General features: G+C 29.5%; 2 protein-coding genes across 2 annotated transcripts; both read left to right on the plus strand.

The window, feature by feature from the left end:
- The first annotated feature begins 2,837 nt into the window (after window positions 1–2,837).
- Window positions 2,838–17,497, plus strand: LOC135955433 (arrestin domain-containing protein 1). Its single transcript, XM_065505787.1, has 4 exons — window positions 2,838–2,960; window positions 15,789–16,156; window positions 16,364–16,886; window positions 16,956–17,497. Exons 1-4 carry the CDS (start codon window positions 2,846–2,848, stop codon window positions 17,378–17,380), a joined length of 1,431 nt encoding a protein of 476 aa, XP_065361859.1. The 5' UTR covers window positions 2,838–2,845; the 3' UTR covers window positions 17,381–17,497.
- A 4,454-nt stretch (window positions 17,498–21,951) lies between these two features.
- Window positions 21,952–22,813, plus strand: LOC135963168 (uncharacterized). The gene is made up of 3 exons (XM_065514966.1): window positions 21,952–22,245; window positions 22,323–22,476; window positions 22,535–22,813. The coding sequence occupies exons 1-3, from the start codon at window positions 22,000–22,002 to the stop codon at window positions 22,768–22,770; spliced, it is 636 nt and encodes a 211-aa protein (XP_065371038.1). The 5' UTR covers window positions 21,952–21,999; the 3' UTR covers window positions 22,771–22,813.
- Window positions 22,814–23,019: the final 206 nt, after the last annotated feature.

Below are 23,019 nucleotides of genomic sequence, written 5' to 3' on the forward strand. Positions count from 1 at the left end.
ATGAAGACAGAGCTGTCAACATATAAATTGTTAATATAATCTTCGAAAAATAAAATGGGGAATGGCCCCAATTTATGCAGATATTGTGCTGGTACTAGAAAAATAGGTTAAGGAAAGCTGTGATATTCAATTTAATGAATAATTTCTGTATGGAATTTAATCCAAATTATTTCCTATGAGAGCTGGTTAAATAGATGGGTTATTTTTGAATGACGTTTACAATATTTTTGACACCGGGAACAAATTCCTAAATTTCATCAAAATACATTTCATGAAACAAAACTTATATTATAATGAAGCTCTAATCATTAGAGTCTAATGCATCAATAAATTGGTTAAATTACTTTCACCCATAAGTACCTTAGCCCTATCCTGTTCGTCGTTGAGAAGCTCCAAAAAAGACTTTGAAGCATAAGAGTACAACGACCAGAGACTTCGGAACATTATTATAACCGATCCGACTTTCAGTTGGAGATTGTGGGGTGGTAATCCGGGTATTTCCAGCGAGTTTAAAAACTCGATTAGCTATTTGATGACATCATCTTGGGAAGTAACGGATTCAACCGATTTCTACGTCATCAATTCGATAGCAATTTCACTTTGAATCTTAAAATTCAATTCGTCGAATTCAATGTTTTTCGCATCAACATTCGCTCAACCAATTGTAATTTTGTGCAATGTTTTCGTATGAGTTCGGATTTTGATTCGGGATTCAGCCGGGATTTTGCCGTTGCCAATGTCCTGCAATTGTTTGGAAAATACTTCCGCAGATTGAATGTTCTGCAGCTGAACACGCATGTTCATCGTCAATTTCAGTTCATTGACGTGTTTCCACAAAACGGACGACTTCAAACATGCATTAAGTTTATAGGCTGGCGTTGAGACGAAAATCACCTGCCAACAGAATCATCGCTCCACCAAACCGGCTTTGATTGTTTCGTAAATCTTGCCACATTTTGTCTAATGCTTCCAAAGACTTTTTATGCGCCATTGTACTCTCATCAAAACGACAAGTATGCTTTGCAGCAAAACTTTATCCATCGTACTGTTCTTTGAAATGTTACATATTGGATTTTGCATTGATTTCCTTCATATTCGACAGCCTTCGAACAACGTAGCTGCAATTCCAGATGAAGCAAGTACAAGTGTAATATCATTCTGCGAACATATCGTTGCCAAAATCAACTCCATCAAAAAACTTTTTCCAGTTCAACCGGGAGCTCCTGATTAAATGCGTCAAGGCATCGCAATTATATGGGTTTTCGCGTCGCAACTCTTGATTAAATGCGTCGTGCATCGGATAATACATTGTTCGATATCATTAAGCACGTGTCCTCAATTAATATCAGAGCCTCGTTGTAAATTTCCTAGCTCAGTTGCAAATTTGGATTTGATGTTCTAATACGCATCTGCTGCAAAATATCATCACACATGCCATCTTTCTATTTGATCCACAAATCACTCGATTTGATGGGAAGCATGTTGAGATAATTATCGATAACAATGTTCATATTTGATGAGCATTTGACAAAAACACAGCATATCCGAGGGTGTATTCCAAATTAGTGTCATTCTCTAAAAATTATAAGCATTGACACGCTTCTCTATACGTGTCACTCAATTCACCATTTATAGTTCCCAAAACTTGGAACGATGTTGGTCCACGAACTTTGACTAAACGCAAATAGAAACACTCATCGTTTCTTGGATGGACTGTGTAAATGCGACCTAATGCGTCGGTGAAAAATAAATGGAGGTAACCTGGAACTAGATTTCCTTGTTGTTGAAATTTCTTTGACGATAGATTCCAAATATAATATGTATCTTGGCATTTCGGAGTATAGCAGCGTTCGGACAAAATCAACAAATCTGGTCAGTACAATCAACTCGTTGTAATACAATCTCCTCAGTAAAGTACACTCTTTGACCATTTTCCAGATGTACGGGTAAATGAACAACATTTGTATGTCTTTCAGGAATGACAAATGAAAAAATGCGCCAAAATGCTTTGTTACGGCTAACATAGCAGCCCATTTGAAATTGAATGACTTCATCATTGGAATTCTTCACACTAACGCAGCCATCTCACTACCTTTGGTTACATATTTGCAGATATATTTGATAAGTGTAGTAGGCGTGGTAAATTTTTCTTTCTGTAAAAAACCTAAGTTCTCCAAATCGGTCCAGCCGTTCTCAACAGATGCAATTAACAACTTACGACATGTGATTTTTATTTATATTATAGATGTATAGATGAATTCTTTGACGGCTCTGGGCAACGTTCAACAATTTGTAAGTAAATTATTAGAGTAGTATGCGTGTGTATGGAATACACACAGATACAACAAACATACACACATATGGAAATGTATCTTTGTTGTCTGTTATGTGACAGAGAAGCCCACAAAAAGTTTTCTATATCAAGTTCAACAATTTAGTATCACATTGGAGTTGATGGTACATAGAACAACTTACCAACAGATGGGAGGCCAACTCGTTTTTTAATCGGACAAAGAAATAGTGAATGAAAGAAAGAAAAGAAACGAAACGATACTCCAAGAATCGGTCGCGTGCGTGTATGTGCTTAAAGTTGAACATGAAAAAATATCTACAAAGAATTGAAAATTACAACAAATATTAAATTAAAATAAATAAATATAAATAAACAACAACAACAACAAAATGTGTATGGAGTGACGACGTCGACCTTGGTTGTGTATGGGAATCTGTATTGAATAAATAAAATATAAAAAAAAATAAATTTATACTTGTAAAAAATATTACAACAACTTCCACAAACGAAATTGCATTTAATTACTATTGTTATTTACAATAAATTACCATAATGGCTAGTAAATGTACCATACAATTTGACAACAATCCATTTGGCATCTATTATGCCGGTCAAATTGTCTCCGGCACAGCCGAATTAATAACAACACGTCCCAAAACTATACGCTGTAAGTATCCACTCCCTCCCTTCTTAAGATCTATGCATATTTTATTATAATATTTTGCACATTTTATCTATTTTAATGCGTAATTCCTCCTTTAATATGTTGGAGGAGGTTGGTTGGATGGTGGATGTGTCATTAAACAAACCCTTAACTAACAATAAAATATTTAGTATTTATATATTTGATGATTTAAATGTATTTTATGTGTCTATTCCGGGATTACGTCAGCGGATATTAAACGCATTATTTACTTATTTGTTTTATTTTTTATTTATGTGCTTCTGTTCTTTTCGGTTTCTTTTATTTTTATTGTCTGTTGCCCACAATATGTTTCCTAATAAAATTTGATCAATATATTTTTGTGTAAGGAAGTTTGAATCATTGTTGAAGGAGGATAAATAACATTGGTACGAAATTGGTACTAAAACCACTAATTTTTAAACATTAAAGTTTGAATCCTTAATGAAGGATGATAAATAAATGATTGAATCATTGGCAAGGATGGCTGGTTTGTACAAAACCATGTATTATTACAAAGGCAACAAAATCTAAATAATTTTGGAGGCTTTTTAAACCACTACACAATTTTAATGTATTGCGGTTCCAGTAGTACAAAAATGGTAAAATTTTTAAATTCTATGAATAGATTTTTTTAGAATTTTTTTTTTTTTAAATTTGAATTTTTCAAATGTTTCTCCACATAATTTATGAAAACTCAGTAATATCGGTTAGTCCGATATTACTGAAGTAAACTTAAGTAGTAGCTCAGTAGTTTCGGAGTTATAATAACAAATTAAAGCAAAAAATATATTTTTTACGTGAAAATAGAAAATTTTTTTATTTTAAAAAACTCATGAAAAATCGAAAACGGCAGAACTTGTTCAGGTTTATTACTTTGTCGCAAAGCCGCGAATAATAAGAACAAAATGAGATATCGAAGATAAAAATCGATCGATTTCTTTTCGAATTTATTCACAATTAAGTGAATTCGCTCATTTTCACAAAATTTAACTTTCTTGTTTGATTCACATAAAATTGAGTAGTTAATTTTCTTCTTTCGATTATTTGAATGTTGAAAACATTTTCGCCGTGCTATGTATAAATTTCCACATATACATATATTGCGTTTTAATCGGCTCAGTAGTTTCGGTGTTATAATTACAAATTGAAGCAAAAAATATATTTTTTATGTAAAAAAAAATCGAAAAAAATCGAAAACCCCAGAAATTGTTTAGATTAATTATTTTATCGCAAAGCCACATGTAATAGGAACAAAATGAGATATCGATTATAAAAATCGATGGATTATTTTCGAATGTATTCACAATTAAGTGAATTTGAGTGCAAATTCGACAATAATCCATCGATTTTTATGATCGATACCTCATTTTGTTCCTGTTACATGTGGCTTTGTGATAAATCTATATAGTGGTTAATGAAGCCTTTTTTTGATGTTGACCTGTGTTATCTTCAACGATCTGATCTGATCTGGTTGATACAGGCAACAATTTTTTTATTGTAAATTTTTTTAAACACCCTAAATTTTAAGCTAATTTTTGATATCTTTTTACTGCAATTTTATTTTTATTATTCTTTTTAAAAACTTTGAATTTAATATTGTTTTTATGTTTACAAAATAAAAAGTGAAGAAATTATTTTCAAATTCGCCTTTTATTTATTGATATCAATTTGATACATTGCGACGGAGGGTTAATGCAAAATTTTCGAAATTTTGTGTGGTATGAGATGATAAAATCCTAAGGCTCAACACATTAAAACTTGTTCATTAAGATTTCGAAATACACGTGTTTTACTGAAGTTTTTAGTTTAAAATGTACCATCATATATTTTTAACAATTGTTAGCTCTTTCTAAAAACTCTGCCCATTAAAAAAAAACAAAAAAATCTCAAACTCGTTTTACTAGGCTTTTTTATATCTTTCAATTTCAAGTAGTTTAATATTTTTTATGTTTTGTTTTTTGTTTATTATTACAAAACAGAATCTTTATTTACTAAAAAAATAGTTTTTTATGTGTTATTTTCTAGGTCGAATTTTAAATACCCTGCATTTAAAACTTAAGTAAAAAGAAAATTAAAAGAATTTAACTTTAGTAGATTGTTTAAAACAAAACTTCGAATTAATTAAATCAGAATTATAAATGTCAGCAATTTGTTCCATAAAATAAATTATTTAGCTTCATTTCATTGGAATTCATTCATTTCTAATTTAATTAAAAATGTAACTAATTCATAATGATTAAATTTTTGTTAATTCAAATCTTATCCAAAATTAATTATAATATTTGTTCTTCATTCAATTTGTTTTTGTTTTGTGTTTAATCATTTACAAAATAAATTGAAAAAAATTTCTGAAGCCTTTTTGTAATAGATTTAAATTTTGAAGCTATTTTGTAATGGATTTGAATTAAAGAAAACTTTAATGAATGAATTCAATACGTTTGAAGTAAGTACTATGAAATTAAGCCTACGAATTAATCCGTAGTGAATTCATTCAAAGAATGGTTAAGATTAAAATTTAATTCGATTTTGTAAAAGGAATCCATATTCCATATAAATGTCTTTGAAAGTTTGTTTGTTTATTTGTTTGACAATCACGCCAAAAAGCTGTACAGATATGATTGAAATTTGGAACGTAGATAGATCCTTACCTGGAAGCGTTAGTTCTTAAATATCAAGACTAAACGGCTGAACCGATTTGATTGAAATTTGGAACGTTGATAGATCCTTATTTGGTAGCATCAATGGGCTATATAAAGGGGTAAAAAGGTGAAAAACTGAGAAAATTGGTAACTTTAGTTTTTAAACATATAATTGAATATTTGTTTTAAAAGGAAGATATTTTTAAGTTAGTCACAAAAAAGGATCTTTTAAAAAGGGGCTGAAATCGAGTAAAATTACACAGAGAAAACAGATTCGTGATAGCAACCGAATTTGTTGCCAATCGAATGATTCTATCTTAGTGACCGAATTTTACAGTTGTGACTACAATCTTTTGTAAGGGGTAACTAAAGTTTGGTTGCCTCAACTGAAATTCTTCTTTATCAACTGACTTTCTGTTGTTAAAACTGACAAATTCTATGTCTGCAGTCGAACCATTCGATTGGCAACAAATTCGGTTGCTATCACGAATCTGTTTTCTCTGTGTACGAATTTTGTTTTTATCTGTTTGTTTGTACCTTACAGGAGGCTAAACCACTGGACCGATACTCTTAAAATATTTACTGTATATTCCTTTGTATTTGAAAGTACCAATAGCTTAATTTTTATTCTGTAATTTTTAGTGGCAAATAGTTATTATGGAATATCTGGTGAATTATCATTGTGAAAGCCGCAAAACTTCGCGGAATTCACTTCGGTACCATTGTGCGCTGCTTCCCTCGAAATGGTCGTGACACCACCCATAAAAACTTTGAAGGATTTATTTTGTTACCATGGTACGTAGTTGGCTGATAATGTACTGGATTGCATTAGTTATTTTCGAATATTTGGTGAACAATAATTGTTTAAAGACTTTAAGATTAGTATCACTCTACGAAGTGTAGCTAAAAAATGGGCGAGATCGGAACAATGGGTGTAGGACCTCCATTACTTTGTTATATTTTAGGATGCTTGGCTGAGAGATCGGCGAGAAGTAGTAGTAGTAGTGTAAAGAAAATAGTTATAATTAAATATATGTTAATAGTTAAAGTAATGCTTCAAATGATTTATTTTGTTACCATTCTCCATACTTTGCACGTGTTATTAGATCATATAAAGTAAATAGTTATTTTCGAATATCTAATGATAGATTCTTTTAACTTATTATAAATTAATTTCCTATTATTGACTAAAGTTTGACTAAAAATACGCTGGATGGAAACTTGCCCACAATAAAAGTATCAACATTTTTTATACTTCCAATATCATGGTAAGCCTTCATTATAAAAACCGGTTAACCAGTTTTTTTAAAAAACACACTTTTCGGTTAAACCAAAACCTGGTTTGTTGGACACTCTAGTTTAATGGACCAACTCTTTGCGGTTTGGTGGTTAGTTTACTAAAACATAGTTTATTGGCATCTATTGCCATTTTCCTAAACAATTTTTTTTTGTTGGTGTCTTCATTTATGATTTTTTGCAAAACTTTGCCGTCAGACGTTTGCCAACCGCCACGTTGGTTAGTAAACTAACCACTTCACTACACAAAAATCCTTGGAATGGGGTGGTTTTTTCATGTTTTGAATAATTTTTTTCTTACTTTTTATAATAAACTAACCTTGATTAAAGTAAAAATGCAATTGTTTTGATTTTAAACTTATACACAAAAAAGCGTAGCTGAAAGAGTTAAATAATTTCAAACAAAAGATTTGTATCACACTTTCGAGTTTAAAGTTACATTATAAGTGCAGATTAATGGGTAACGAGTTTAACTAAACCGTTGTTACCACAAATTAAACTTCCGTGTCAAAAATAACCCCTTTATTGTTAATAAATAAGTTCTATAAGCGAGTTTATTTTAAGAATCATTAAAAACAACTTTTTTTAAATGATTTACTAAATGGTGTGTCTACTACTTTCAAAGCGTGAGAAACACAGAATCTATTCAAATTGATTTCTCTGATTTCTGTTAACAAAGTCAATTGTAAAAAATTTATTTACATACATATACTGGGTGGTTTAAAAAGAGGTATTCAAACAAGCAATTTGGTATTCATAACTTTTCTAATATAATTTTTGCTAAATACTTTGGTGTGGCAATGGCATTTTTAAAAATGAATATTCCGGAATACATTATTTAAATACATAACTTATGTACATAGTTACATATTCGTTAATATGCACCAACAAATTTTGTTTTATAATAACTGTCGGAAAATTAACATTTCGTATTTAAAAACGGTGTATATAAAGTATAAGGTATAATATTTATTTTATACATTAAAATAATATTAATTTTTGTTTTATATAACATCCATAACTTAATATTAACTTTCTAATCTTTTATAATTTACTTCTGTACAAATTATAAATTCCTGCTAGAATATTAAAGTGTTCTTACTCCATATTTAAAGCAGCTTAGTCCTACATGACCAATAAATAGTCTTACATATTTACTTTAATACAAGTGATAAGAAGGTTGCTGCTCCCACTTAGCTTATCAGCTAGTTGCATTACGTTAAGACATTGCTCTTGAAATGTTTGTTAAACTAAATAATTTACATACATTTATTTTATACTTACTTAGAGCGGATATTTTTTAATTTTAAATAAAAAAAAATTGGAAATTCCAAGCTTATTAGAGAGGTTATTGTTTTGATCTTATATATACAAAATTAGAGTCAATATTAATCGGCAATGTGATGTTTGAAAATTGATTTAGAAGTAGAACAATTGGGATTATTTCAGTTTTCGCATTTAGTTATAACTGAATCGTAATGTATACTGAATTATAAAGTTAAATTCTATTGGAATATATTTGAGTTACCGTTGGCTACCGATTCGAAAAGCTAAAAAGGTAACGGTAACGCTAATTTGGATTATTTTGGAAACGATATTTTAGCGTTAACGATAATTGCAGTTATTTCGGTTACGGTATTTTCTACCTGAATTAAATTAATACTAAAATTCACAGGTCATTTGAAAATTGAATTGCAAGAAAAAATTTGATATTTCTAGGAAATTCTTAATGAAAACCTATGCATTTCTAAAATTAATGGAAGCTAAGATTTAAATATTTGTTTAACTGTTTTTATAGCTATTTCAAAAATATATTTTTATAAATTTGTTAAACAAATTTTCAAAATCTCTATTTAGGATAATATTACGGATTATGCGAGTACTTTTCATCATTTAGACGCAATTTGAATTTTGAGGAAGAAATCCTTTTTCTACAAATATTATTATTTATTTTATGTTTTGAAATTTTGATATTAAAAATGGGCGTGGTACATAAATGCCTATATAATATAGGTATCTATACAAAATCCAGCAAAAATATGTTTCGTATTAAAGGAAATTATAAGACCATATTTTTTGAGGCTCGGTCTATATTTGACCATAGCTCCCATATAATATCTAATTCCGAAAATCACTTTAATACTCAAAAATCTCTTATAAATAACGTTATCAGGATAAAACTCATAGCAAATAATCCACATAAGTATATAAGATTCGACACAGCATACTGCACCAACTGTGCAAGAATGAATCGTGTTTGCCTGGGGAGTTGCCTCTCACTATTCAAGATCGCAGTTGTTTTAGTGACAGCCATTTTATCAGGCTTGGGCGGTAATGATTACATTGTGTAATATATTACTGGTACATTACCATTACCTTGTAATTGTAATTGGATTTTTGCAATTACAATTACTTGTAATGTGTAATTGACCAATAGCACATTACAATTACATGTAATTGTAATTGAATTTTTCAATTACAATTACAAGTAATTGTAATTGCAAAATTTTACATTACAATTACATGTAATTGTAATTGAAAAATGCAAATTACAATTACAAAATTAAGAAAAAGTAATAGTAATATGACTAAAACTAGTAAAGATTACTTTCAAAGTATTTATTATTAAAACAATATAAAATTACAGAAGTTACCAATTACTTATTTTTATAGTGTGCAGTAGAATGCCGAAGACCAGTATGTTATATAGTAACACATACATATCTACTGATGCATACTCGATTAATTAAATTAGTCTTCAGTTTCCCAACAAAGATTGAAAATCTTTATATAAGTATAGTTTGTAAACAATAATTTTTAAATTTTTTCGAAGTACATATGTATATGGATTTTTAGCAACTTCGAATTCTCTGAAATTCAAAGTATACATTCTACTCATTGCAAGACGCATTAATTCGAAACTCCAACTTCATATCATTTTATATCCCTCTAAATTAGAACATTTACTTCTCAGAACTAACATATTGACCATTTTTGAAATATGATGTACGACTATTGAACAAAATTAACAAACTTGCCGAGTCTGAAATACCCTCCACCGAAATATGATGAGAATTATAGAAGTTACATTGGTATAAAGATCCTATTATGTATGAGGATTGAGAAAATGTCATTGAAATACTATTAAATAAATATATGAAATAATATAACAATTGTTAAAAATACTATTTTGCGCAGAAGTTATTTCATTTTGAATGTAAAATAATTATATATACTTAATTCAAGTGAAGAATCCGATTATAAACAAGTAAGAGTGCTATATTCGGCTATGCCGAATCTTATATACCCTTCACCTTTGTTGTGGATGCATTATTATTTTTTATAATTAGTATATATGTATGTACATTGCCCACTTTCAGCGTACAGCATCCTAAATTTATCAAGAACACAAAAAACAACAACAACGCCAAACGAAACAAAACACCAAAAGAAAAAACAAAATACGCAAGGCAATGAAACCAACACACATCCAAACATACGTTTAATTGTATAAAAAACAACAACAACGCCAAAAGAAACAAAATACGCAAAGCATGCACATTCAAACATAAGATTTGTTGATTTTTTGTCAAAAAAACCAACACACAACCAAACAAACGTTTAGTTGTATAAAAAACAACAACAACGCCAAAAGAAACAAAAAACAAAAAAAAACAAAATACGCAAAGCATGCACATCCAAAAACATACGTTTTGTTGCTTTTTTGTCAAAAAAACCAACACACAACCAAACAAACGTTTAGTTGTATAAAAAACAACAACAACGCCAAAAGAAACAAAAAACAAAAAAAAACCAAATACACAAAGCTTGCACACCCAAGCATACGTTTTGTTGTTTTTTTGTCAAAGCATGCAATACATTGTGTTTTTTGATGAAATTTTCAGAGGTTGTCTCGGATTTTTGCTCATATCTCCGTTATTTATGGACGGATTTTGCTGATTTTAAATAGCAAAATTCTCGAAAGTATGCCTGACAGAATTGTTGAAGATTTGGATCCCGGAGATATCTGGGGCCTTCAGAAAATTGATTTCAACAGACAGACAGACAGACAGACGGACAGACAGACAGACAGACGGACATGGCTTAATCGACTCCGCTATCTATAAGGATCCAGAATATATATACTTTATAGGGTCGGAAATGAAAAATGTAGAAATTACAAACGGAATGACAAACTTATATATACCCTTCTCACGAAGCTGAAGGGTATAAAAAGGGTATACAAATATATTTAGACATAGTTCAAAATTTTGCATACGGAAATTTTAATATACATATATTCGCGTTTAATGAATTTTCCGGATATGAGCCTTATATACGTGCAATATATAATTATGAACCCATAGTCTCAAAATCAAATAGTATGATTTCTGTCTACTTGAAACTGATTTCTGTTAAATTTTTGATCGATATAAATGTGCGTTAATGTATTTTTGGGTTAAGGGACATATGTGGGGCTATGACCTACTTGGTTCAGTAAAGATTTATTTTGGAGATTTGTGAAGGTTAATGAGTTTTCCGGAAATGTTTCTCATGCGAAGGCTATGACGATAATTTATCTTCATAAAATTGAGTACAGTGATTTTTATATATATTGAAATTTTTTGTTTCGAATTTCAACTTGATAACTATATTTGTAAGAAATTTATTACGATCTTATTCGGGAGTTGACCTTATATGGGAGCATAGCTGTAACTTGTGATTAAAATACAAAATATAAATATTTTTTATATTATTTTAGTTTTTGTTTCCAATTATAAATATTTATTTTCCAAATTATTTATTAGTTAAATAAAGTATTTGTCTAATTTATTAATAATATTTACAGTTAAATTTATCCATATTTATATCTTTTAAAACCAAATAAATTATAAATATAATCATTTTATATTAGTTTAATTAAATTATGTTGATATTTTTTTAGAAAATAGTAAAATTTTATATATTCAAATAAAACAAAGTTGAATAAAATTTAAATTTATTTCATTTAGATACAAAAAAATCAACTAATTTCTTTGGAATATTTATTCAAACAAAACACAAAAAACTAAAATTATTCAAACAAAAAATTATTGAATAGAAATAATTCTAATAAAACTTTAGAAATATTTTTATTTCTCACAAATTTGAAACAAATAAATTTATTTTTCCAAAAATTACTGAATAGAAATAATTCTAATAAATGTTAAAGAATATTTTTATTTCACAATAATTCTGAGTTGAAAATGTTATTTTCAAAACGAATTACAAATTTTTTTCAGACCCTAATTCTCTGATATCTAATATTCTATTTTTAAAAACTACTACTTAATCATTGATTATCACTAGAATATGAACACAGATTTATGGTTTCAATTGGAGGTTTATTATTAATTTAAATTGTGAAGAACAAAATTCATGAATTATTTTTGAAAACTGTTTTTAAAGTAACTAGTTGTTCAAAATGATCGTCTGACATGGCATTCCTCCTAGGGCTATTTATCGTTGAATTATTTTTGAACATTGTTTTTGTTTTTTCATAGAAAACGAAGGATCTTTTTCATAATCATCGGATGAAACATCTTCATCGTTTGAGCTCATTTTCACACAAAAATTTTTTTTTTTATAAAACTGTTCAAAAATTTGTTGTTAAAATATTTGACTTTATTTTCACAAATAAAATTATTCAAAGAAAATTTCTATGAATAAAAGTATTCTAAATTTTTTTGTTGAATATTTAAATATTTTTCTTTTTTTGGAGAAATAAAATTATTCAAAGAAAATTGCTTTGAATAAAATCTATCAACAAATTTTCGAATAAATAAAATAATATTTCATTTATAACTAGTTGAATAAACTAAATTAATATTTAATTTTTGCTATAAGAATATAATTTGAAAATAATTACATGTTTTCCTATTGATTAAAATATTTTAAAATCTATTCATTATATATTGAATAAAATACAACTTATTGTTACTAAAATACAAATAATATTAGTATAATTTTATCAATGTTTATTCAAAACTTTTAAGTATAATATATTTAATATCGTATTCTATTTAAATCAAATAATATTTATTGCTTTATATTCTAAATAGATATATATTAATTAGTATCCTATTTTGAATAATATAGAATGATTTCAATATAAATTTATTTTTTCAAATATAACTAACATTCAAAAATAATTAAGTTTTTGGAAATATTTTGAATAAAAATATTCACAATTTACAGCTATGTATGGGAGGTATAGCCAAATATGGACTATATTCACAAAATCCTGTAGTATGATTTGCAAATATAAATTACGGATAGGTATGGAATTTTTGTTCAATATTAATATTTTTTAGATATTTATGCAGCTTAATGTGTTCGTAAATGGTCCTTATATGGTCCTTAAGAATTGAGTAATAAATCCTCGAAAATTTTACATTTTTTAATTCTTTATGCAATTATTTTATATCTTTGACGAAATAATATTTTTAAAAATAGTATCAAAGTTTTTAAAAATATGTTTAAATGAGCTTTAAAAAAACATATTTCATTAAAACCGTTAAAGAAACCTGAAACCGGTCGAGTTTACAAAGATGAAAAAAACGGTAAACCGGTTTAATATTTATAAATGTAATTGAATTTAAAGTAATTAAATTACTTTTTAATAAATTACATATGCTTTTTCTATCAATTACAATTACTGGTAATTGTAATTGCCATTTTTCAATTACAATTACTGTTAATTGTAATTGAATTTTTCAAATTACAATTACATGTAATTGTAATTGAAAAATCGCAATTACAATTACCAGTAATTGTAATCATAATTCTTCAATTACAATTACATGTAATTGTAATTTGAAATTATCAATTGCAATTACACCTAAAGTAATTTAATGGAAAATGTAATTGGCATCGCCCAAGCCTGCATTTTATGCAATCATTTCTGCGCACTCGCTAAGGACAATCTGTTGACAATCTGGAATCGCAGGGGAATATTCATTCAGGACCCTGTTGTTTTAGTGACAGCCAGTTTATGCAATCTCGGCACACGCTAAGGACAATCTGGTCCGCGCGATATCGTCGAAATTCCATCCAGATGTGTCGAGGAAGGGGATTCTGGATCAGAAACTGATGGTTGGTGTTGCATGGCTGGTGACATGCCATCAGGAACCGTCTGGTCTGATCAAGTAGATGATTTACGTTAGTCATCTTGACACAACCGGTGACGATACAGAGTGCATTATTCTGGGCAGTTTGGAGACCTCTTCATTTGGTGTCGCTGATGAATGAGGTACATTAGGAGAGAGCTACAATCGTGTCTTTACTAATTCCCCAATGGACACCAGCGAGAGCACTTAGGACCTTATTTTTGTTATTCCCCTTCTGGTTGAAGTAGATGGCGTGTAATGAAAAATATAGAGGCTGTCGAAGACTACCACGAGGATTTTGAAAGTTTGTACCGTAAAGATATCAGTCTGAACCGGATCCGGGTCGAGAAACTTTATTGGTCCAAGAGGTGAGAGGGTCACCGTTAATTTTGTTAAAATAAGTTTGCGTTCCTGCAGAAAGTCCGAAATGGTGGCCAGATATTGAGAAATATTGCCACTTAGTTTGCCATCGATTTTTAAACCGAATGGGAATATAGTATTATAATCACCATACGACATCATTGAGGAATATTGGGGTGCAGTACCCCTCCTCCCATTTTTATCTTCTAATATATGGATTTTTTGCCTCTGAACACAACAAAGAGATAATCCAGCTTTTGACAACGTCGGTATTCGAAATGTCTTTTAACAGTGTAGAGTGACTTTAGATAGATTCAAATCATCAATAATAGTGCGTTGACACGGCTGTTGCTGATTGAGCGCATTAGCGATCTGGGTGGATATTACGTTCAATGCCGTGGTTGTGTTATGCTGAAACATGAAGTCATGTTGAAGTATTCCAAAACCTTTGTTACGGGTCACAAAAGTGATATAGAATGGTATGATTCTCCGAGGGTAGCGGCTTTGTCTTTTAAGAGATTAGGAATAATACGGGCAACTTTCCAGATTTCTGGAAACACCAATTTGCAAACCGAGAGACCTTGGAATTGTGTAAGATACTCCAAATCAACTGAACCAAGTTTTTTGAAAATCAGCATAGCCATCAGCACGAAGAGATTTTGAGGGTTTTGAATAATCTTTCTAAAATCAGTGTGTTTTATAGAGTTTTTTAGACAAAAACTACTTTAACGAGTTGTTGTATGAATAAAATACATATATTTTTTAAGAATACAATAAAATTTTACGAATCTATTTCTATTTTTAACTCAATTTAGTGTGACCTGTTTTTAAAAACTAAACAATTTTATAAAAAAACAAACTTTAACACGCAAACTTTTAACAAATTGACAAATGTCCATATTTATTTATTACAACATAAAACTACATATAACTACAAGTATACTTTCATTTAATGCCGACTGGCCATTTTTAATTCAATAAAATAATTATTTAATTAAAGACCATAATAATGAATTAAGTTCACCCTATTATGATACAAAATCGTATTACAAAAACCTCAATAAATAACTAAAATGCTATTATATTTTTTTTTCAAGTATCTGACATTCTATTTATTCTTATTCTCAACAAATTAAACACAATTCTAACGTAATCAACGAATAAAGACTAGTTTTTTACGAAAGATTAAAAAAGTTTTAAATATATGTATGTATGTATGTAGACAACGTCTCGTATACAAAACCAATCAACCACAAATTTATTTATACAGAACAAATAATAATAATAATAATAATAATAATTCATTCATAAGTATATTTTGTTTTTTTGCAACTAATTTAAATTTTACTTTCAATGTCTCATCATAGCTATTTTTATAACCATAAGTGGTTTTGCTGAAGTACGCTGGACTGAGAATATAACGAAACAGGATACTCAGGGTAATCGTGAAAAGGCCATCGAAACCTATTCGTCGTCCGAGTTGTATTACAGCAATGAGAAATACGTGTATGGTCAAAGTGGTGGTGCACAATTGGAGTTGCCAGCCGGCAAATATGTCTTTCCATTCCAAGGTACTATACCACCAAATGCTCCCACCTCACTCAACGGTGCCTGGGGTCAAATACAACATGAGGTGTCCGTAGTTGTGGATCGTGTTATGCGCTATAATAATGTATTTAAAAAGGCTTATACTGTGGTGTCGCCCTACGATTTAAACTTAAATCCAAATCATGCGGTAAGTGTAGAAATGTTTCTTTATTATCCTATCGGAAATTATAAGGGTCTGATTCTGTTGCAAGGACGGATCATGACTTGTGGAAAACACCAACAAAATTATTTAATAACTGTTTAATTATCATACAAATTTAAAAATGAATCAGACTTAAATCAGTTTTTTACCTGCTTGTCTAACACCCATTAATTTTTTTATTTTTTCCCCCAGAAACCTTTACAAAAAATCGAAGAAAAAACCTTCTGTTGGAGTTTATGTTGTGGCACCAAGGGACCCATGGTTATGAGCGTTAAAGTACCCTTTGCAGCCTATGCACCCGGACAAAAAGTACGCTTCAATGTAGTATTAGACAATCAATCCGATGTACATTGTTCGGATGTAAAAGTGCGTCTAATGAAAAAGATTATCTATACAAGTCGTAGTCCCGAAACGAAAACAAAAGAAACCGAACTTAAAGTATCCGATAATCATTGTGGCGAAGTGGTAAAGCTAAATAAAGCCGAATTTAATGAGTTTTTGCAAATTCCCTCGACTACACCGTCTTCTCTGGAAAGTTGTAGTATTATAAAAGTTTCATATACCTTGAAATTTATAGCAAAAGTGTCACGCATACATGGCGACTTAGTTATAGAGTTTCCATTTAGCATTGGTACAGTTCCGTTATATGCTAGCACTGCGGATGAGGGAGCCATAACAACACAACCGGGTAGTGGACCCATGTATAAACCTATACGTAAGTTCATTTTTATGATTTCTTGATTTTTGTATATCAAAATAATTTTATATATTTTTTTGTTTGAAGCTCCCCCCATGTTTGAAGAAGATGTGCGTTCAGAACAATTTGAAAGTAATACTTTTAAGCCCAGATATCCAGTATTTTTAAATGACCCAAGTATGTCTACAAATGGCACAAGCGGACCTTCGGGTCCACCACCATCAGCTGCCCCAGCCAGCAATAATTTATATCCCACAGCTAATATATCAGCTGTTACACCTACCCCACCCCGAGCTGCCATAACACCATCTGCACCCCCACCATCAGCTCCCGAAATGCAACCTTTAAATCCAGCTCATGTTATGCCCAGTCCTTCTCAACCATTTAGTCAGCATAATACTCCTAAGGCAGGTACCAACAATCAGCCACCTCTTGAAGTTATGGGTTTCAGTTTGCCTCCCGATTATGAGCCAACTGCAGCAGATTCCACTGGAAATATTGGCTGGAAATAAATTTGAAGTATTATACATACATACATTATGAACAAGAGATAACTAAATACGATCCTTTATTGAAAACAAAAATATGTATTCATTTTAAGTATAAACGCATGATAATTTGAAATAATACCCTGTTTTGATACACAGAGAAAACAGATTCGTAATAGCAATCGAATTTGTTGCCAATCGAATGATTCTGTCTTAGTGACCGAATTTTGAAGTTGTGGCTACAAAATTTTAGAAGTGGTAACAAAAGTTTGGTTGCTTCAACCGAAATTCTACTTTATCCACTGATTTTCTGTTGATAGAATCGAAAAATTCTATGTGTGCAACCGAATCAATCGATTGGCAACAAATTCGGTTGCTATTACGAATCTGTTTTCTCTGTGTACTTTTATCACAAAACATTTACTGTATACATACGAATATTAAATATTATTATTTTTTTAAATTTTTATACGATATTCACCTAATAAAGCATTTATAAGACGAAAGCAATTAAGGAATTTAATTAAGGTACTTATGTGTGTTAACTAAAGCGTAAGTAAATTTCAGAAAAGACGAGAGCCTAATCGAGAAAAAAAACTCGATCTATGATAAACCGTATTTTAAACCATATATCTGTCCAATCGATATTTCTACAAAAGCATCAAAAACCTGTAAACGTAAATAACTTTGAGCAATCCATCGAGAAAAGAGGATAGATCAAAAATGTATCTTTATATGAAAAAAAAAATAAAGCGTTTAATCCATCAAAATAGCTCGAATAGCTGTGCTCATCATTATTTCTAACGATATACATATAAAGTAAATCTTAAAACGCCAATGATATTTGAAATAAAAGTTTAATATGGAAAAGGAGTTCGATCTGCGATTGTTAATATTTCTGAGCAAAAATAGTTTTTTATGTAAAAACTTCTAACCAAAAATCGTATTATATACGAAGTGTTTAATACAAATATCTTAAATCGTCATTAATCTTGTATATACTTCTACTAAGTTAAATAAATAAATCGTTCAATAAAAAAATTCTGAAAAAAAACCTAAATTTATTCAAATATTTTACAAATTCATTAAACATTAAAATATTGGCATATTACTCGTTATGTATTTATAAATTTATCCAGTTTTTCCGGAAAGCATCCCTTTAAAGATGGACGACACGGTCTACGTACGCTTGAAATCGGATATGTCCTGGGATACGATTCCTGTGTGCTTTAATTCTTTTTTTACAACAGCCCAATACCCTTCCACAGGCCGAAGTTATGGACAGTTGGAATTGCCTCCAGTGATACAAAATTGACATTATTGTTTGAATACCACTCAAGAGCCTTTTTTCCATAGTGGCATGATTCCAACTCGGCTCAAAAGCCTAAAAACAAAAGGTACTTCTTCTAGCAAAAATCAATTTCCCAAAATTTTTAAATTTTCAAAAAAGTACCTTTTGTTCTGCGGCTCCTCATGTGGGAAATTTTAGACCGGAATATTAGAAAACAAAGCATTTCATCTAAGCACGAACTCCGAACAGCTTTAACGGAAGAGGGGCAAAATTATTAAAGATGTAACTGAAGAGTCCGTAATTATATTCAATGGAGGACCAACAAAATATTAACTTTTTATTTTCGGATTTTAGTAATATAAAATAGAGTGTTATTCATTAACTGTATACTAATTTTTGACTGTTGTTTTTAGGTACTTGTTTCTTTTTTTTTCCACGAAAACAATTTTAATTTTCAAAGTTTTTTAAAATAATAAAAAATTATACTCTAAACTTAATTTTAAGTTTATTTAAACTTATATATTTATTTCTCTAATTAAAATATTTAGCTTCATAGATGAAAATGCGTGTTGTATACTAAATTTTGACTCCGACTGTATATACACACCGTTACAAAAGTATATATACGATCGACATATTGATTCAGTGAATGAATGAGTGAATGAAGGAGTCAGGCCTGGTATTTTTAAATATATAGATAGTCGATCGTATGTATATTAATAAGTCGATCGTATGTATACTTTTGTAATAACCCGCTAATTTTCAAAGTTTGAAAAATCTCGCAATTTTAGTTATCCAGATATTCAAAATTCAATATGTACTTTGTATGAGATGCGGCATGGTGTAGTGGTTAAAGTACTTACCTACAAAAACCAAGCACTCCAGGTTCGATCCCTGGCAGAGGACGAAAAATTTAAAATCATGGCTTTCGAGTTTTTAAAATTAACCTCCCTCTAAACAATCCATCCAAGAAGCCCCCTGACCACTCCTCCACCTGGAAAAGAGGATAACATCATGGAAAAGTTCAGGCAGCCCGCCACCCCCTGGGAGAAAAAAATGAGAGGGTCCACTGTTCCGATCCCGACCATTTTTAGCTAAACTCCGTACAGTGATAAGAAATTGGTTCATAGAAAATTTAAATACTGTAACAATACTCTCATTTTTTGGGTAAACTTCATGCAGTGATACGAAATTGATTCCTATAAAGTTTGAAGACTTATTTAGTTCGTATGGGGACGTGGACGTGGCACACCACTTGAAATTTCAAAATCAAAAGTATCCTATTATTCCTTCCAGATATAGAAAAACATTCAGCAATTTCAAGAGGATCGGTCCAGCACAGGCGCGGATCCAGAGGGGGCGAAATAGGAATTTTTCCCCAAAAGGTCAACCCCAAACACACAAATAAATAAACAGACATACATACATATACAAGGTATGTTTATGAACTAAGTTGTTGTAACTTTTAATAGAATAACATTGGACGAAAAATTATTTAAAGAGATATTCTTTCCACAGGGTTCACATACAAATCTGAAAGAGCATACAATGGTCCTTCGCAAGAAATATAGCAAATACGATTGATCATCTTTGAATAAATCTGAATAAAATGCAAGATTCCATACAACATTATTAAGAATTATATAGCGACCACATGTGTCGTTCCTCCAATGCATTCTCCCCTCTAACCCAATTCAATGTCATACCCGATGTATAATCCATGTTCGATTATATCCACGATTGTGCGACTTTAGTAATAGAACTCAGCCAATAAGATTGGGATGAAATATCAAGAAAAACTCTCTTTTCAATGTAATTTTCAAGATTAAAACTAGTTTATTAATAAAGAACCATAGAAAGGTCAATAAAATAGTAATAATTTCTTTTAAATCCATTAGCGAAAAGAAAAATTAACTGTTAACATCAAAATTGTTTAATATGATTATCTTAATATTTAAATATAATAATAGTTGATTGTTAAACAATTAATTGTTCAATAAGACAATCTTGTAGTTAAAAAATATTGTTGAGTGTTAACAACTTTAAGTAACCATTTCATTTTTTATATTTACAAAATCGATTGTTGGTGCCTTTTTAATTAAAAAATTAATTGTAGTGACGAATTTGGTAATTAATATGACAATTGATTTGTCGTAATTTTTTTCTGTGTATATAGATTTAATCAATAAAAGGGTGTTTATTTGTAAACACACAACAAAACTTATATTTTGTTGAGCTTTACTAACAATTTATTACCCAATGTACAGTGGGAAAATTCGAAAAAAAGTGTAGAAAATCTTTAATTTATAAACGAATAGTCGATTTTAATTAAGTGCTAAGAGATGTAGTTGAGTTTAAAAAATGTAAAAACTACATACTTATTTTCAAATTTAATCGAGAACAAAAATATTTTTCCTTTTTTTATTATACCCTAGGTATACTTTGGGGTCTCGAGACTCAACCCGATCTTAGCCCCTTCCAAATTCAAAACTTAAACCCAACTACACCTTTATCATAATTTGACTATCCGTTAAGAAATTACAAAGTTTTTTTTCCACTTTTTACGGAATTACCCCACTGTGCAATGTTTCTATTATTATTTAAAGTTTTAAATGAAATACTACAATAAAATAATGAAATATATATTACTAATTCGTAGAATTGAAAGTATACTGTCGCCTCGCCCCCTTTAACAAGAAAACTTTAGTTTTATTTTATTTATTAAGTTGTGTTAAAGTTATCCCTTTGAGAGTATAGTTCCAAATGGAAATATTTATTAGCATACTATTTGTTAGAGTTAAAAAACTACTCAATACTTTCTTTTGAGTACTCGAAATTGCTATTACACAAACACAGTTGTAATTTTTACTGAAACACATACCAGTTTTGTCCTTATTGTTCAGAAAGGAATGGGTAATTATTTTTTGGTACTGAGTACCGGGAAAAACATACAGTATTGAGTAGTGAGTGCCAAAATACTTATTACTTTCACAATTCTGCTATTTATATTCTGGAACCTTTTGATATTTTGAACCCTGCAAACCAATAATGTCTTAATTATTGCGATATCCCTCCATTAGAAATCCATTAAAAACCCCTTTCATCAATAATTAAAGATTGAATTGAATATGATTAATTTACTGAATAAGATTAATTTAATGATTTTAAATAAAACCATGTTATAGTAGGGAGCACGTTAATAAATTATCAATTAGTTCCCATAATCGTAAAAAAATATTGAAAACAAAACTGCAGCAGCATGAAAATATTTTTCTAATTAAGTAGTTGCTATTTTGCGCTTAAATTGTTCACAACTTGTAAATCTAATTAAACATATCAGATATTTTCAATAATGCAATTAGAAAAACGCTTTGAACTGGGCATATTTATTGGAGCCCTGAACATATTTGTGTATTTCGTAGGGGTTTTAAATATAATTGCAACATTTATATTCGAAATAACCTTAGATAAGGAAAATGAGAAATTATCCTACGATACTAGAGACTATTTCTATATAACTTTTTATAAGATATTTTTATTGATGTACTCTTTAATAATGATTGTAACATCGGTAAACCTAATTAAAGGCATTATTAAGGTAAGTAACAAGGTAATTTAAAAACAATATACAATATAATAAAAGTATGTAATTAATTAAAATTTCTTCACTTTTAGAAATCGAATTCTTTAATTGTATCATGGCTAGTGTTGTCCTTTTCTGTGGTTATTTATCAAGCCCTATTTTTATTGGATCAAGTTATATTTTGTATGGCTTACGGTTATACACTATATTCGCCCATAGTACTATTGGGACTTTGTATTTTATTTGGTGAGTTTTTTTTTCAGATAGTTTTCATTATTTATAACAAATAAATTTCTATTTTCAGTTATACAAATTGAGTTTTTAAGAAATATAACACATTTCTCCTTGGACTTGTACAGGAAAAATATATTGCACAATGAAGAGATATTTTTCGTTAAAAATTCATCTTCAAAATCCGAAAATTATCAGAGAAATCTAACTTACAATGATTCATCCGTATTAACACCTCTGAATGAGGAAGATTTAAAAAAGCAATACTCAAACTGTAATAGTGTTAATTTAAATCAATTTGATATTTAAAATGTATACAAAAGTTATTGAAAAGTTTACCTAGAACTTGAATAAAAAACTACAATATATGTATATTGACAAGAAATTACTTTTGGTAAAAATTCAACTTTAGAAGAAATCTAATGCAAACATGATTCATCATTCATTAGTGCCAAATTGTAAAAATGTCAATTGAAATTTATAGTTATTGTACATTAAACAAATAAAAAGATAGATGTCTGAAGGTAAAATAATAAAATGAATTATTCAGAAATACAA

This window comes from Calliphora vicina, chromosome 1 (genome assembly GCF_958450345.1).
Source record: "Calliphora vicina chromosome 1, idCalVici1.1, whole genome shotgun sequence".
In the NCBI taxonomy this organism is placed as follows: domain Eukaryota; kingdom Metazoa; phylum Arthropoda; class Insecta; order Diptera; family Calliphoridae; genus Calliphora; species Calliphora vicina.

What these genes read in the sequence shown, in the direction of transcription:
- LOC135955433 (XM_065505787.1), top strand. Translation starts at nt 2,846, where the DNA reads ATGGCTAGTAAATGTACCATACAATTTGACAACAATCCATTTGGCATC. An exon ending in ACGTCCCAAAACTATACGCT is followed by an intron (nt 2,961 to 15,788) that starts GTAAGTATCCAC and finishes GTCTCATCATAG; the next exon opens with CTATTTTTATAACCATAAGT. An exon ending in ACTTAAATCCAAATCATGCG is followed by an intron (nt 16,157 to 16,363) that starts GTAAGTGTAGAA and finishes TTTTTCCCCCAG; the next exon opens with AAACCTTTACAAAAAATCGA.
- LOC135963168 (XM_065514966.1), top strand. Translation starts at nt 22,000, where the DNA reads ATGCAATTAGAAAAACGCTTTGAACTGGGCATATTTATTGGAGCCCTG. An exon ending in TAATTAAAGGCATTATTAAG is followed by an intron (nt 22,246 to 22,322) that starts GTAAGTAACAAG and finishes CTTCACTTTTAG; the next exon opens with AAATCGAATTCTTTAATTGT. An exon ending in GGGACTTTGTATTTTATTTG is followed by an intron (nt 22,477 to 22,534) that starts GTGAGTTTTTTT and finishes TTCTATTTTCAG; the next exon opens with TTATACAAATTGAGTTTTTA.